This window comes from Erinaceus europaeus, chromosome 1 (genome assembly GCF_950295315.1).
Source record: "Erinaceus europaeus chromosome 1, mEriEur2.1, whole genome shotgun sequence".
NCBI lineage: Eukaryota > Metazoa > Chordata > Mammalia > Eulipotyphla > Erinaceidae > Erinaceus > Erinaceus europaeus.
Genome location: NC_080162.1, coordinates 35,843,911 through 35,860,443, shown reverse-complemented (window position 1 = coordinate 35,860,443; position 16,533 = coordinate 35,843,911). Strand labels below are relative to the sequence as shown.

The 16,533-nt window shown below is 40.3% G+C and overlaps 1 protein-coding gene across 6 annotated transcripts in view; it reads left to right on the top strand.

The window, feature by feature from the left end:
• Positions 1-16,533, top strand: part of PHACTR3 (phosphatase and actin regulator 3) — a 304,918-nt gene that overhangs the window by 219,123 nt on the left and 69,262 nt on the right. Inside the window, exons 8-9 of one of the 6 annotated variants that reach the window (XM_060181083.1) lie at positions 906-1,083; positions 3,635-3,671. The exons of 4 other annotated variants lie outside the window; for them this stretch is intronic. In XM_060181083.1, the coding sequence (XP_060037066.1) occupies positions 906-1,083; positions 3,635-3,662 (206 nt within the window). In that variant the 3' untranslated portion in view covers positions 3,663-3,671. The remainder of the gene's footprint in view (positions 1-905; positions 1,084-3,634; positions 3,672-16,533) is intronic. One more of the 6 variants, XR_009547208.1, reaches the window with a different exon arrangement.

Sequence of the window (16,533 nt, the reverse complement as noted above, 5' to 3'; positions counted from 1 at the left end):
CAAAAACTTCTCCATCCACTGCTCAGGGTCATTACACAGGGCACTAACTTAGAGTGTGTCCCTCATTGTTATATGATCTCATGTTCCATGCCTGTGTGATCTTATGCATTCCCAATATATAATCTTTTTGTTTTTATTTTTGTCCTCATTTTAATGGAACTGCTCCAGGCCAAGCTTTTTTTTTTCTTTATTTGATAAAGACAGAGAAATTGAGAAGTGAGCAGAAGATAGAGAGGGAAAGAGACAGAGAGATACCTGCTGACCTGCATCACCACTTATGAAGTTTCCCCTTGCAAGTGGAGACCAGGGTCTTGAATCCTGGTCCTTATGTACTGCAATGTATTTACTTAACCAGGTACACTTTTGCCTCCCCTCAAGCCAACTTTTCTAAAAGTTTTTAATTTATTAGTGATTTAATAAATACTAACAAGATTGTAAGATAACAGAGGTACAATTCCACACATTTCTCACCACTAGAGCTAGGTGTCCCATCCCATCAGAAGTTTTCCTATTCTTTATCCCTCTGGGAGTATGGACTAAAATTCTTTTTGGGCTTCAGAAGATGAAAAGTCTGGCTTCTATAATTGTTTCTCTGCTGAACATGGACATTAGCAAGTCGATCCATACCCCCACCCCAGGCTAACTTTTTCAAATATACAAAGATGGAGAGAGGAAAAGATACCCACAGCACTGAAGCATCCCACAATGTGTTCAACTTGGGTCATGTGCATAGCTTGGCAGGCACACTGTCCAGATTAACTGCCCTGCCAACCCTGGAACATAATATCTTAAATGGTTGAAAGGGAAAAGGAATTACTTCATCATAGACCTTGATTGTACTTTCAACCATCCTACTTTCATCAGCTGTGTCTTGTATCCTGAACTTCAGTCTTGTATGGTTCTAGGAAGCATCCTTTCAGCAGCTCATCAAGGCAGTGGCATCATTACTATCCTCACTGTACAGATGGGGAAAGTGAGGTATAAAAGGACTAAGAGACTGGGCCCAGACCACATAGCTAGTAAGCACAAGACTGGTTTTGGAACCCTGGCTGCTGGCTCCAGAGTCCCAACACCTGACTGTAGGTAAGTGTCTATCTGAGGCTTAGCTGAATTAATTCATTTACACCCTTACTCAGGAACTGTCTTTGCAAATCCTCAGAAACCATTGTCCTTGTCAGATCCCAATAATGGTGGATCAACTAAGCTAAGAAGGGGCCTCCATATAGTACTTTCACACACAACTTCATCAGGCTGCTGGGAGGTGACTTTAATTCATGGCTTGGAAGCAGAGGCAGTTTGATGATAATTCTCATCATTGACTCACGTGTCTTTCATTAGTCTACCAGTTTTTGGGTTTTTTTTTTTTTTGGTTATTATTGATGATCTAATTGATGTGTCTGTTGTCCACATGAGGACAGTGCCAGCCCTGTGTGGACACTGAATCCCATCAATGCCTGGCTCTCAGCTACTCTAAATGTTGTCTGAGCTAACAAGGGTCCTACTTATTTCTCAGTCTGTGTTCCCTGAGCTTCCAGTGTGTCTCTATTGACTTGGAAAGTTCTTTTGGGAACTTATAGGTGCCACTGGCCCTATGATTTCAGATCCAGGCTTTTGATCTTGACTTCTAAATGCCACACCAATCCTCATTCTTTAACTGGCACATCTGTAGCCTTCTTGCTGCTCTTGACTTTTCATCTGAAACCTTGAGGGATATATATTCTCTGACTTTTCCTTGGAGCTATCACCAGCTATAGCTACTTCTCTCTGCTGGGTCAGTTTGTCCTCTCCTGCCTAGAACTTGGCCCCTTGTGGGAGTCTTCTTGTCACAGCCATTTCTCCTCTTCTCTGTATCATCTATCCCTGCCTGTAGAGAACTCTCAGTGTGAAACACTGTCAAAAGATTTATAAAGCTATCCCTGTCATCTCTGGTCTGGCTGGTTGCCTTTATTCTCTGGAACTTACCAACTATAAGCTCCCTAAGAAAACTATGTGGCAGCACTGTGTTTAAAATGCAGCTGCTTTCAGGAGGCATGCCCTGCATAAACAAGTGATACTCTGTCTAGCCTGTTAGGCACCCTCACTCTACCTTAGTTCTTCCATGACTATACCCCCACCTGATTATCTTCCTGGTGTTTTCCTATAGTTTAGTAGGTACAGGGATGGCAGGATTCATTTCAGAAACTTTGTTGTCCATAATGCATCCAAGTCTTGGTATCAACTGTACCAGGGAGCTCCTGCACCATCTGTGTTTGTGAAGTTGCCTCCTAGGCCATTTGTGGTCACTAGTTTGTGACTCCTGGTGAAGGTCTCAGCTTCAACCCTAAAAATAACCATTTGAGGTCTGACCTACTGCACACAAAACTTATCTTCAGACTCTACAAATGAGTTCTTGGAGGTTATTTCCAGAGTCTGAAAACTGTAGTCCCTGAAAGCAAGCTCACATTTAAGTTCTTTGTTCTTAGGGCAATTTCTTATGTGTCCATCACTTCCCAAGAGTCAGGAATTTGAGATAAAATATTTGAAAAGAGTGGGGTCAGGCAGTAGTACATTCAGTAGAGTGCACATGTTATAATCCAAGGACTTGGGTTCAAGCCCCTAGTCCCCACCTGCATGAGGGAAGCTTCTTGAGTGGTAAAGCAGGACTGCAGGGATCTCTCTCCTCTTGATAGTTCTGTCTCTATCAAAAATAAGTAAAATAAAATATCTTTTAAAGTACTCAAAAATAAAGGCTCAATATTGGTTGCAGTAAAAGGCAACAAGTAAAATGCCAACTTTAGGGAGGAGAATACTCATAATGGGAAATGCTGGTGGACCTATTCTGTTCCAACTAGCAGACAGTGGCAGTAAAATTCAGTGATTCTTTAATTCTCTATAATTCAAACTTGGTTCGTGATGTTGGCACATTACTTTTAGTGATGATGTTGAAATAGAAAAGTACCAGGAGGAGGCCAGGTGGTGGCACACTTGATTAAGCACATACATTATAGTACACAAGGTCCCAGGTTCAAGCCCCCAGTCCCCAACTGCAGTGGGAAAGCTTTGCAAATGGTGAAGCTGCAGGTGTCTCTCTGTCTCCCTCCCTCTTCCTTCTCCATTGCTGACTATCTGTATCCAATAAATAAAGATAATTTTTTTTAAATTACCAGAATACTTTGAGTCAAGTATTAATCATAATAATGCAAATGTTAGTGATATGTCCATTGGATATTGCTGACAAAGCCTTTGCAGACATTGTCTCTGTCCCACATGAACACACCAAGGAAATTTGTTGTCAAACATGTCAAACCTGTTTTCCCTGATAATGAACATCAGATGGTATTTCTGCTAGAATTAATTTCTGGAGATGGCTGAGGTCCATCGAAAGCAGACCCATTTCAGGAATCAGCTGGAAGGTCATCCTGCTAATGAAGTTGTAGCAAGAAAGATCTTTTTGTCTGAATCTGATGGTTGGGTTTCTGTGCCAGGCAAATGTGGTATCTTGTTCAGCATGGAAAGGAGCAGAAGGGGTTTTGCTGGATGCCATGCTGGCAGGGTGAGTGTTCAGTCCCTCATCACGGCTATACACACCAAGCAACGGTAAGAACAGGGTTTTGGAAGCATTCGCAAGTCTCTTATATAAGTTTTTTTTTTTCAGAGAAGTTTTGGATTCACTGCCAAGTTAAGTTCAGAAGGTACTGAAATTTCCTATCTATCCTTTTCTTATACCTACACAGGCTCTCTCATTATAGGCACCCTCCCACCCCCGCCCCAGGTGGTATATTTGTTACAGTTGGTGAATCTGTTGGAAGAAGCTGCAGTGGACCTCAGGTCCACAGTTCACATTAATTTGCCATGGTTACATTTATGCTCTGTGGATCTGGACAAATGCATTGTGACACATATCTGTCACTGTAGACCTTTCACTTTCACATCACATTCACTCTGAGTGAAGCTTGAAAAGACATTTCTCTGCCAATACTGTGTTCTGTGCTTATCATGATCCCTCACCTTCTACCCCTGATCTTTTGACTATCTCCGTTGTTTGCCTTTACAATGTGCCATAAACTTAGAATCATACAGTGTGTAGTCTTGACAAATTGGCTTCTGTTGGTGTGGGTTCAAGACTCAGACCCAGCTGACAGAGTGAACAAAGAGAAATTTTATTAACACCAGGAGACTGGGGTTGGATGTCTCTGAAAGAACCCAGCTCCTGATTGCAGTTCTCCTTGCCTTAAGGGTTGGGCTAAGCAGCTGTTGCAAGCAAGCAAAAAAATACAAAAGCAAAATATGACAGTATTTGCCGCTATAGATGTAGTTGGGCACATTCTACTTTCCATGTAGGGCATTTTTACTTTTCTGGCCTTGTGCTCTACTTAGATACTGTTTACTTAGTGAAGTTCAGTCTGACCTTCCTCATCTCAGTTCTTTGTATTCACTTACTGGACCTTTTGCATAATCACCTGCACAGTCAAACTCCTGTACATACTCAATCCCTCTGCATATTTGCAGCGCTTCTATACATTCTCAGTTTTTCTACTTTGTGTCACTGTGATATAGTAATATGAATTTATGTTTCTTTTGTCTTTTCTGTGAGCTCCTCTTATTTTATTGCTGAATAGCATTCTATCTCTGGGATGTATTAGTTTGTACATTCGCCTGCTTAAGGCACCTCGGTTGCTTCCAAGTTTTGAAAATTATAGTTAAAACTGTTAAAAACACCTGTATAATGCACATCACACACACACACACGCACACACACACACACACACACACACACACACACACACACACACACACACACACACGTGTATGCAAGCTTTTGTTTGAACATGTTTTCAATCTCTATGCCAAACCACCTAGGAGTGTAATTAATAGATCCCATGGGAATAGTATGTTTAATTTTGTAAAAACTGTCTTCGAAGTGTCTGCACTACTTCTATCAGAAATGAATGGGAGTGTTGTTGCTTCATACCCTTTCCAGAATTGTATGTTTTCAGTATTCTGAAATTTGGACATTCTAATAATGATTTCTCTGTTTTAGTTGGCATTTTACTTAAGACATACAACATGTACAATTTTATGTACACTCCTATTAATTTGTAGTCATATTAATTTTTTAAAAAGATACAACATGAAGAATCTTTTCAGATGCTTGCTTGCTGGCTGTGTACCTTCTTTGTGAGGTTTTTAATCTGGTAGTTTATTTTCTAGAGTCACTGTTACACGTGTTATTTTAGTAACATTTGCTAAATCTTTGATCTACTTATTGCCAAACATCACTTGATCTATTTCCTGGGTTATCTATTTTGTTTCACAATATAAAATAATTGTGTAGTTGTAAGTGTCTGCCTTAATGCCTTTATAAAGATTTATTATTTATTAATGGAAAAGAGAACTATAGTATCGTTGTAGCACATGTGATGTCAGAAATCAAATTTGGGCTTTCCAACTTATGAGTTTAATTTTTATTCACTGTACCTCTTCCTAAACTACTTACCTTTTTTTTAAAATAAAGTATTTTATCAAATATTTCATTTTTAATTTTTTAATTATCTTTATTTATTTTTTTGGATGAAGGAAGCCAGAAATTGAGAGGGAAGGGGCTTATAGAGAGGGAGAGGGACAGAGAGACACCTGCAGCCCTGTTTTACCACTTGCAAAGCTTTCCCTCTGCAAGTGGGCACTGGCGCTCAAACCCAGGTCCTTGTGCATCGTAATGTGTGCACTCAACCAGGTGCCCCACCACCTGGCCAAGTCTTTTACCTTTTATTGTCTTTTTAAATATTGTCTTGGCTATTATTTGTCTTTTGATTTTCCATGTAAACTTTAAAATAACTTCTTAAAATTTAGATTGGTTTATATGGAATGTAAGTTAAAAAAACTGATATCCTCACAATATTGAGCCTTACTATTATTCATGAACAGTCTCCTTATTGTTCAGAGAGTTTTATACTTTTCTTCAAAGAGGTCTTATATATTTTGCCAAATTCATACATAGTTTATGTGGGTGTGCTAATATAAATGGCATATTATATTTCAAACTCCTTGCTTCTAGATAATGCATAGCGAATGATGATATTTGCATATTCCCATTATATTTTAGTAGTTTTTCTCTCCATCTTAGCATATGGTTATACATTTACTTTTCGGTGTTGCCTTAGGTTTTATAGTATATATTTATATCAAATCCAAGTTTTTATTTTTTCAACTGGAGAATTTTTATTTTTATACTCTATTTTTTCCATTTTATCAGAAAGTTAATGGTTTACAGCAGAGTTGTCTATACCTGGGCACAACTTGCCTGCTTTGTGTGATGGATGAGTATCTACAAAAGATTCCCACCCCTATCCTAGGACCCCAATCCACTATCCCCTCCAAAAGTCCCCTATTTCATTCCTTTTCCAGAGCCCCTTGATCTGTTCTAGTACACCACCCTCAATCCAAGTTTTTAGCCTGTCTCTCCCTATCCGACCCTGTCTCCTGAATTCCCCCCTGCATGTGGAGTCACCCAATGTTCATCTCTCTCTTCCTGGCTTATCCCACCCAACACTTTTCCTTCTGGCTCCATCCAAGCTGAGGCAAAGATTGGACTTGTAGAGTTTCTGGAGTCCAGGTCTTTGATAGTTGGCCTTGGTTCATCAACATTCGTCCTTTCACTCCATTTTTCACTGTCCATTTTGCTTTCCCTTTCCTTATGTATTTGCTGCTTCTGTTGCTGTTATTTGTGTTCCCAGTTCTATTCCATCACTGATTATCTCATTTAGAGTTGGAGTTCCTTTTCTTCTTCTCATATAGGACACCTTTCAGTAATTCTTGCAAGGAAGGGTTGTTGATGGTGAATTCCTTAGTTTCTGTATGTTTGGGAATGTTTTATTTTTTATACTTGAAATATTATTTGTCAGGATAGAGTATTCATGGCTGATAATTCTAATCTTTAAAAAAATTATTATCCTTATGTACTTATTGGATAGAGATACCCAGAAATTGAGAGGAAGGGGGAGTTAAAGAGATAGAGAGAGAGAGAGAGACTGACAGACACCTGCAACACTAATTCGCCATTTCTAAAGCTTCTCCCTGACAGTAGGGACTGGTGCTTGAGCCTGGGTCCTTGAGCATTGTTAATGGGTGCTCAACCAGGTGTGCTGCCATCCAGCCCCACAATTCTAATCTTTTAATACTTTGAATATGTCATTCCACTTCCTTCTTGCTTCTAGAGTCTTTGATGACAAATCTGATGAAAGTCCCTCTGTATGCCAGATTCTTTACCTAGTGGCCTGCAATTTTTTTTTCCTTATCCTTGATTTTATATAGTTTTACTATGATGTGTGGGCCATTTTGGATTCAAGAATTTGGTTGTTCATGCAGCTTTCTGGGTGTCTTAAGATTGCCCAGGTGTGGAAATTTTTGCTATGAATCATTTTTATATGTCCTGTGCTTCTCTTACATTATTGCCATACTCATATATCCCAATTACTCTCACATTCCTTTTTACAGATGCAGTCTTCTGTTTCACATCGAACTGCTTCATGTTTCATGAGTCTTTCCTCTTCAACAACTTTGCACTCAGAGTGTGGTGGTTTTATCTTCCAGCCCTGATAATATCTCCTCAAGCTAATTTATTCTACTTACTAGGCATTTTACATAAGCCGTGATTCTATCTAAAATGTCCTTCATATCTTATAGCTCTGTTCAGGTGTGTGTGTGTGTGTGTGTGTGTGTGTGTGTGTGTGTGTGTGTGTGTGTGTTTGCCTCCAGGGTTATTGCTGGGGCTGGGTGCCTGCACTACAAATCCGATACTCCTGGAGGCCATTTTTCCGATTTTGTTGCCCTTGTTGTTGTCATTGCTTTTGTTGTTGTTGGATAGGACAGAGAGAAATTGAGAGAGGAGGGAAGGCAGAGAGGGAGAGAGAAAGACAGATGCCGGCAGACCTGCTTCACTACCTGTGGAATGAACCCCCTGCAGGTGGAGAACCGGGGGTTCGAACTGAGATCCAGTCCTTGCACTGTGTGCTTAAACCAGATCCTGAATTTCTGTCTGTTATGATTAAAGCCCTGACTTGCCTTCATAGTAAGCTTTCTGAGATAAAACTCAGACATTTTTCCCAAATCTTTCTGAGTTTGAACAGTTGTATTTTTTCCATGCTTGATTAAGCATAGTTTCTGCTGTTCAGCCAACAGGTGGCCCCATGGCTTTGTTTTTTATATGTTGTGTGTGGGGGAGGGGTAGAAAATCTTCCACATTACCTTGTGTAGACAGCATAAATTCTTGCTATTTTGTTTAAAACAGTACTCTGGCCTCTAGCAGCGGGCTTCACAATTTTAACTTCTGACCAGGTTTTTCTCACCTTCTCAGGGTAAAGCCTGTATATTCCACGGTGTGCCCACTGCCAGCTGCCAGCTACTGGTTAAAACTGTTTTTAGATTGTAAGTTTCCCCTGTGTCCCTTACCATGTGCTTCTGCACCCACCTGTAGCTCAGTGATTTTTTTTTAAACCTTCCAGTGGAAATGTCTGATTCTGTTTTTTTTTTTTTTTTATTGCTTTATCTAGTTCTTCCTGGATATGATCTTTTTTGTTGCTGCTACTCAATTGCCACACCCACCTCCCTCCCTGAAGTCACTGCTAGTGTATTTTTTAAAACAACGTTCTAATTTCTCCCACCTACCCTTTTACCATTTCTGACATTAATTTCACTTAATATATAAGCAGGCCTACACACAGGGTATATGACTGATTACATTGTTAGTATTACTGCTAGCCCTTGAATAATAGTAGGACACAGTATGTATTACCCACATACAGATAACAATCAGAATATAGTTTATAGTATATCCTCCATATACAGCTCTGAATCCACAGATTTAGCCAATTGGCATCTCTGGTTGGATCTATAACTCCCATAGAAAAACTCTGTATAAATAGTAAACCCATGTAGTTTAAACACTTTCGTTCAAGAGTCTATCGTATTTTTGAATAAACTGTCAGAGATCCGGCTGTGTGTACCTGATAGAACACAGACATTATAGTTCACAAGGACCTGGCTTCAAGCCCCTGGTCCCCACCTGAAAGGGGGCATTTTTACAAGCTTTGAAACCATGCTGCAGGTGTCTCTCTCTTCCCATTCCTTTCAACTTCTCTCTGTTTCTATCCAAAATAAATGAGCATATAAATGAATAAATACAATGTTTATATATAAAATAGTTAATCTGTTGAATCAGTTAAGAAAAATAAAAGCATTTTTGTTGTTGTTGTTGTTGTTATCTTCACATGTTCCGTCTTCCATGCTTTCCATTTCTTCTTGTTGAACCAAGTTTCTGATATTTATCAGTCTCCTTCTGTCAACAGCTCATGTGAGCTAAGTCGACTACAACAAATTAAACTTTTTGTTTTAATTTTTTAATATTTATTTATTTATTTTCCCTTTTGTTGCCCTTGTTGTGTAACATTGTTGTGGTTATTGATGTCGTTGTTGGTGGATAGCACAGAGAGAAGTGGAGAGAGGAGGGGAAGACAGAGAGGGGCAGAGAAAGATAGACACCTGCAGACCTGCTTCACCTCCTGTGAAGTGACTCCCCTGTAGGTGGGGAGCCAGGGGCTCGAACTGGGATTCTTATGCCGGTCCTTGTGCTTTGCGCCACGTGCACTTAACCCACTGCGCCACCGCCCGACTCCGACTCCCAACAAATTTAACTTTTATGTCTGAAAGTATCTTTTACATTCAAAAGGTAAATTCAGAATTCTTGTTAGGTATTCTTTTTCTCTCTAAATTTTTCACATAACACTCTCATTGGCCTTCTGAGTAGATGAATAGTGGAAAAAATTTTCATCCTTATAGGATCTTCATCTTTTGATTGTTTTCTATCTTTTAAATATGATATTTCCTATATACAGTGCTCCAAGCTTCCTAGATCTGTAGGTGGCTGTTCAGGGACAAGGAGTAGTCTCAATTATTATTGGCTCACCTACGTCTTTCACATTCTCCTCTTTTTCTGTCAGCTCTCTTACCTTTCTGTTTCATTTATCACACTTGTTCCTTGGTTCTTGGGTATTCCCTTCTGCTTTTCCTCTTTGCTTTCAACTCAAGTTTCTATTGTCTTCCAGCTGAGAGACTCTTTTCTTCAGCTGTGTTCAGTTTACAAATAAGTTCGTTTAAAGGCTTTCTTCATTTCTGTTAGTTTTTTCTCTCTAGCATTTCTATCTGTAGTTCTTCTTAGGATTTCCACTTCTCACATTGCCCATCTGTTCTTGGATGCTGTCTACTTTAAACACTAGAGTGCTTAGGATATTTTCACAGTTGTTTTAAATTCCTGATACTATGCTTCTATCATCCTGTTATGCCTAATTCTGTTGCTTGATCTCACCATCAGATTGTGAGGTTGTTATTGTTGTTGTTGTTGTTATTTATTTGTGATTTAATAACAGTTGACAATATTTTTGGATAAGAGGGTTACAATTACATACAGTTCTTACCACCAGAGTTCCATATCCCACCCCCTCCACTGGAAGGTTCTCTATTCTTTATCCGTCTGGGAGTGTGGACCAAGGATCTTTATGGAGTGTAGAAGGTGGAAGGTCTGGCTTCTGTAATTGCTTCTCCACTGGACATGGGTGTTGACAGGTTGATCCAGACCCCCAGCTTATTTCTATCTTTCCCTAGTGGGGTAGGGCTCTGAGAGATAGGGTTCCAGGACACATTAGTGAGGTCATTTGTCCGGGGAGGCTAGGTTGGCATCATGGTAGCATCTGCAACTTGGTGGCTAAAAGGAATAAGATATAAAGCACAACAAATTGTTTAGTAGTGAAGAACCTAAAGGCAAGAATATAGCAGATGAGATTTGGGGTCTTCATGTTGGAAGAAGCTTGGAAGTCTACTTTAAGTATATTCCAACGGGCCCATGACTTTACTAGTTTTTGCCTGAGTCTTGACAGCTAACATGCACGTGGGCTAAAAGTATTGTCTGGGGAGATGGTGTCAGAGTTGGAAATAGGACTAGAAAGCTGGATCAGGTCAGAGAGTAGTTCCCAAATAATGGAAAACTATATAAATACTGTTAACTGTAAACCCTGTCAATCTAACTTAGGGCCCATTCTGTTTGTATTTAGCACAGGAGCCTGTGTGACCTCTACATCCCTGTCAGAGTTCATATTTCATGATCATAGCTAGGAACATTCTAGGATGTACTCATTTCAAGACCAGTATTCTTTGAGTGGCAGCCTATATTGACTCAGCCTCCCTTCAGACAGTGGAGTAATTTCTACATTGTTATTCTACATTGATGGCAAGGTCCTGTAGAGGCCCAAAAGAGAGTTTATGATGTTGTTACTGATGGAGATGACCAGTGACAGTGGAGAGAGGGACCTGATAGAGACCAAGGCCCATCATATCTATGTGGGAATCCCTGCTTAGGGCCCTGAATGATGGGATGGCCTGGTAGTGACCAAAGAGGCCATCATTAAAGTGTGCTAGTCTGTTGCACTTCTGAAAAATTTTTAAACTATTTTTTTCTTTATTGAGGGATTAATGTTTTACAGTCACCAGTAAATACAATAGTTTGTACATCATGATATTTCTCAGTTTTCCACATAACAATACAACCCCCACTAGGTCCTCTTTCATCCTTTTCCAGGACCTATACTCTTCACCTCTACCCACCCCAGAATCTTTTACTTTGGTGTAATACACCAACTCCAGTCCAGGTTCTGCTTAAGTGTTTTATCTTCTGATCTTGTTTTTCAACTTCTGCCTGTGAGTGATCATCCCATATTCATCTTTCTGTTTCTGACTTATTTCACTTAACATGATTTCTTCAAACTCCATCCGAGATGGAGTGAAAATGATGAAATCCCTCCCTTTTACTTTTTACTATTTTTTCTTTTCTTTTTTTTAAATTTGTTTTCCCTTTTGTTGCCCTATTGTTTTTTATTGTTGTTGTAGTTATTACTGTTGTTGTTATTGATGTCGTCATTGTTAGATAGGACAGAGAGAAATGGAGAGAGGAGGGGAAGATAGAGAGGAGGAGAGAAATATAGACACTTACAAGCCTGCTTCACCACCTGTGAAGCGACTCCCCTGCAGGTGGGGAACTGGGGGCTCGAACCGGGATCCTTAGGCTGCTGGTCCTTGTGCTTCGTACCATGTGCACTTAACCTGCTGTGCTATCGCCTGACTCCCGAAATCCCCATTTTTAATAGCTAAGTAGTATTCCACTGTATATATACTAGTTTTTGCCTGAGTCTGAGCTAATATGCAGGTGGATCCAAGTCCTTGCCTGGGGAGATGGTGTCATAGTGAAAAAGGGACTAGAAAGCTGGATATGGGAAAAGTAAATATTGGTAACTGTAAACCCCACCAATTTGATCTGGAGCCCATAGTCAGCACAGGAGCCTATGTAATCTCTGTATCCCTGTAGGTCTGAGCTGGCATTCTGTGGTCATGGCTAATAATATTCCAGGCTGCACTAATTTCAGGACCCATTTTCCTGGAGTAGTAGGTAGAGTATGTTGTCCAACCTCCCTTCAGAGAATGGAACAGTCCCTACCATTGCTGATCCACATTGAGGGCAAGGTCCTATAGGGGCCCACAAAGGTGTACATTATGTTGTTCCTGATGGAGATGACCAGTGACAGTGGAGAGAGGGATCTGTTAGAGGTGTAGTTCCATCATGTCTGTGTGGGAATCCCAGGACTCCCTGACTAGGGCTCCAGGTGATGGGGTGGCCTTGTAGTGACCAAAGAGCCATCATTAAAGTGTGCTGGCCATCATTAAAGTCTCTTGTCCTTATCCAGCTTTTGTAGTCCTTACTTTGTCTGACAAGGTTAGCCTTGGTGTGATTGAGGGAAGTGAAATAGGTAGTAGGTGAGGAAGGTTTTTTGGATTAGTTGTTGACCTGTTCAAGTTATCTATTTCCTCCTGGTTTGGTCTTGGAGAGCTGTGTGATTCTAAGTCCAATTTGTTTGCATATAGTTGTTCATAGTCTTATGATCTTTTGGATTTCTGCAGCATTGGTGTTGGTATTGCCTTTTTCATTTCTGAGTGTTTTTTTTCACCTTGGCTTATTATTATTATTATTATTATCATTATTATTATTTCTCCAGGGTTATTGCTGGGGCTTAGTTCCTGCACTACGAATCCACTGCTCCTGAAGGCCATGCTTTTTCCCATTTTTGTTGCCCTTGTTGTTATTGATGGATAGGACAGAGAAAAATTGAGAGGGGAGGGGAAGACAGAGGGGGAGAGAAAGATGGATACCTGAAGACCTGCTTCAGTGCTTGTAAAGTGACTCCCTCAACCCCCGCAGGTGGTGAGCTGGGGGCTGGAACCGGGATCTTTAAGCCAGTCCTTGCTCATTGCACCATGTGCGCTTAACCCACTGTGCTACCACTCGGCCCCTCACCTTGGCTTTTTAAATTATTTTATCTGTCATTTATCTCTTCAAAGAGCCACCTTTTGACTTCATTGATATCTTCAATTTCTGTTAGCATCTGGGACAGAAAAGTATGGCTGGGTTGGAATTCAGAAGGTCCTGTGAACTGAACTATTTAGTGGCCTTCAGGCCTCCACACATTTGGTGTGTAGTGGGCAGTGACCTATCCCGACTATGGCCTCAAAATGTCTCAAATGTTGATAGGTGTCTCCACAGGAGGATCTGCCTATAGTTAGAAGCTTTGATACACATGGATGTTCACTATGACATGACAGGATCATGACAGGGAAACTGGAAATACTTGCATGATTGTCAGTAAGGGACCATTTACTTAAGTGAGGGTCACATCTCATGTTAACAGAGTATGCAAACTCCAGGACATGACCCAAGGTATGTGTGAGGTGACGGACAGTGCCGGAGAACGATCTTGTTTTTGTTCTTTACTGGAAATAAGCTCCCTGGGAGTAGGGCGATAGTGCAGCAGGTTAAGCGCACGTGGCACAAAGTGCAAGGCTTAAGGATCTCGGTTCGAGTCCCAGGCTCCCCACATGAAGGGGAGTCCCTTCACAAGCAGTGAAGCAGGTCTGCAGGTGTCCATCTTTCTCTCCCCCTCTCTGTCTTTCCCTCCTCTCTCCATTTCTCTCTGTCCTATCCAACAACGATGACAAAAACAACTACAACAATAAAACAAGGGCAACAAAAGGGAATAATAAATAAATATAAAAAAATAAAAGAAGCACCCAGATACAACCATATTCTATCCTGTACTTATAAGAAAAAAGACTAAATAGATGAAAATAGAAATTTTCTCGCACCATATGATCAGGACCAACTGTGTGTGTGTGTGTGTGTGTGTGTGTGTGTGTGTGTGTGTGTGTGTGTGTGTGTGTTTAATAAAAATTGCTTATTAGCACCAGGACAAGGTACTGATTCTGATACCCAGCAGAGTGATGTTCTGTTTTTTTTCATTCTCCCCCTCAGTCTCTCATTAATTAATAATAAAATATACTGATTAAAATTTGATATATTAAAATTATATACACACAAGGCTTAAACATCTTATTTCAACTTAAAACAGAAATGCAAAAAGTAAAAGTACGGGAGTCGGGCTGTAGCGCAGCGGGTTAAGTGCACATGGAACAAAGCACAAGGATAAGTGTAAGGATCCCGGTTCGAGCCCTGGCTCCCCACCTGCAGGGGAGTCACTTCACAAGTGGTGAAGCAGGTCTGCAGGTGTCTGTCTTTCTCTCCCCCTCTCTGTCTTCCCCCTCCTCTCTTCATTTCTCTCTGTCCTATCCAACAACAATGACAACAATAATAACTACAACAATAAAACAACAAGGGCAACAAAAGGAAATAAATAAGTAAAATAATTTTAAAAATCTCAGAACTCACTTTAAAAAAGTAAAAATACAAGTTAACAGTGTATATGTATTTTCCTCTTTATGTGTTTGATTAGTGATTAAATAATGATTACCAAGATTCTATGATAACATAGGTATAATTATACACACCAGAGTTCTGTTCCCCCCCCCCCCATACACACACCTCCATTGGAAGCTTCCCTATTCTTTATCCCTCTGGGAGTATGGGCCAGAATTCTTTATGAGGTGCAAAAGATGGAAGGTCTGGCTTCTGTAATTGCTTCTCTGCTGGACATAGATGTTGGCAGGTAAATCCATGTTCCCCCATCCTATTTCTGTGTTTCCCGAGTGGGATAGGGCTCTGGAGAGGTGAGGTGCTGGGGCATATTGGTGAGATCATCTGCCCAGGGAAGTCAGGATAGCATCATAGTAGTGTCTGCAACTTGGTGGCTGAAAGTCAGTAAGATACAAAGCAGAACAAATTGTTTACTAAACAGGAACCCAAAAGTAGAACAAATGAAACTAGGCGGTCTTTATGTGGGAAGTAGCTAGGAAGTCTATTGTAGGTATGTTCCAGAAGACCCATGACATTCTTTTTTTTTTTTTTTTTTTTTTTTTTTTACAGCACTGCTAAGCTGTGGCTTATGGTGGTGTGAGAGATTAAACTCGTTACCTCAGAGTCTCAGGCACCATTATTTCCTTCACCCTTATTTTCCTCTCTTGATAAGTTGGGGTCTCCTCTGAGACCTTCCCTTTGTAAACTAGAATCTCTGCAGAAATCATACCTGTTGCCCAACTTCTTTAATGTCTGTCTCAGGTTCTAGATGATGATGAGAAAATTGAGACACTTCTGAAAGCAACACAAGTTCATTCCTTCCAGATAATTCTTCTTGATAATGATCCTGTTTACGCCTATTTCAAGAAGAGTGACTTTAAGGATTCTATTTACTGTATACTTTTAAATCATAAGGATTATATTTACTGTATACTTTTAAATCACTTTAATGAAGGAAATAATGACTTAGAAGACATTTGTCACATGTATTCAGTTTATCTCCACATATCTAACAAAAGATAACAGGTACTAGATTTTTTTTTTTTTTTAACCAGAGCACTGCCCAGCTCTGGCTTATGGTGGTGCAGGGGACTGAACCTGGGACTTTGGAGCCTCAGGCATGAGTCTCTTTGCATAACTATTATGCTGTCTCCCCCGCTCTAGACTGTATTTTTAAAATATTTATTGTACAAGAGACCAGAGAATCACTCTGGTTTATGCTCCATTGGAGGTTGGACCTTAGGCCTCATGGATGCAGGACTTGCTCACTGAGAAACCTTCTTACAGTAAGATTTTTATTTTCTAGACAGATTTAGAAAGGAACAATATTTTCCAAGCATATAGGGCAAATGGTGATGGAAAATTCTCATGTAAAGACAGAGCCACTTTAGATACCACTGTGGTCTATGTGGCAGGTGTGTTTTATTATTTATTTTATTTCATTTAGGATAGAGACAAATTGAAAGGGAAGAGGGAGATAGAGATTGGAAGAGAGACATCTGAAGCACTGCTTCACCACTCATGAAGCCTCTCCTTATGCAGGTGAGGACCAGGGCTTGGGCCCATGTCCTTGCACATTGTAACATGTGCACTCAACCAGGTGTGCCACCACTTGGTCCAGAAGGTATGTTTTACACAGAAGGTGGAGCAAGAGTTCAGCACACATGATTTGAGAGTATCTCTCCCAAGTATGAGGTATACACACCTGTACA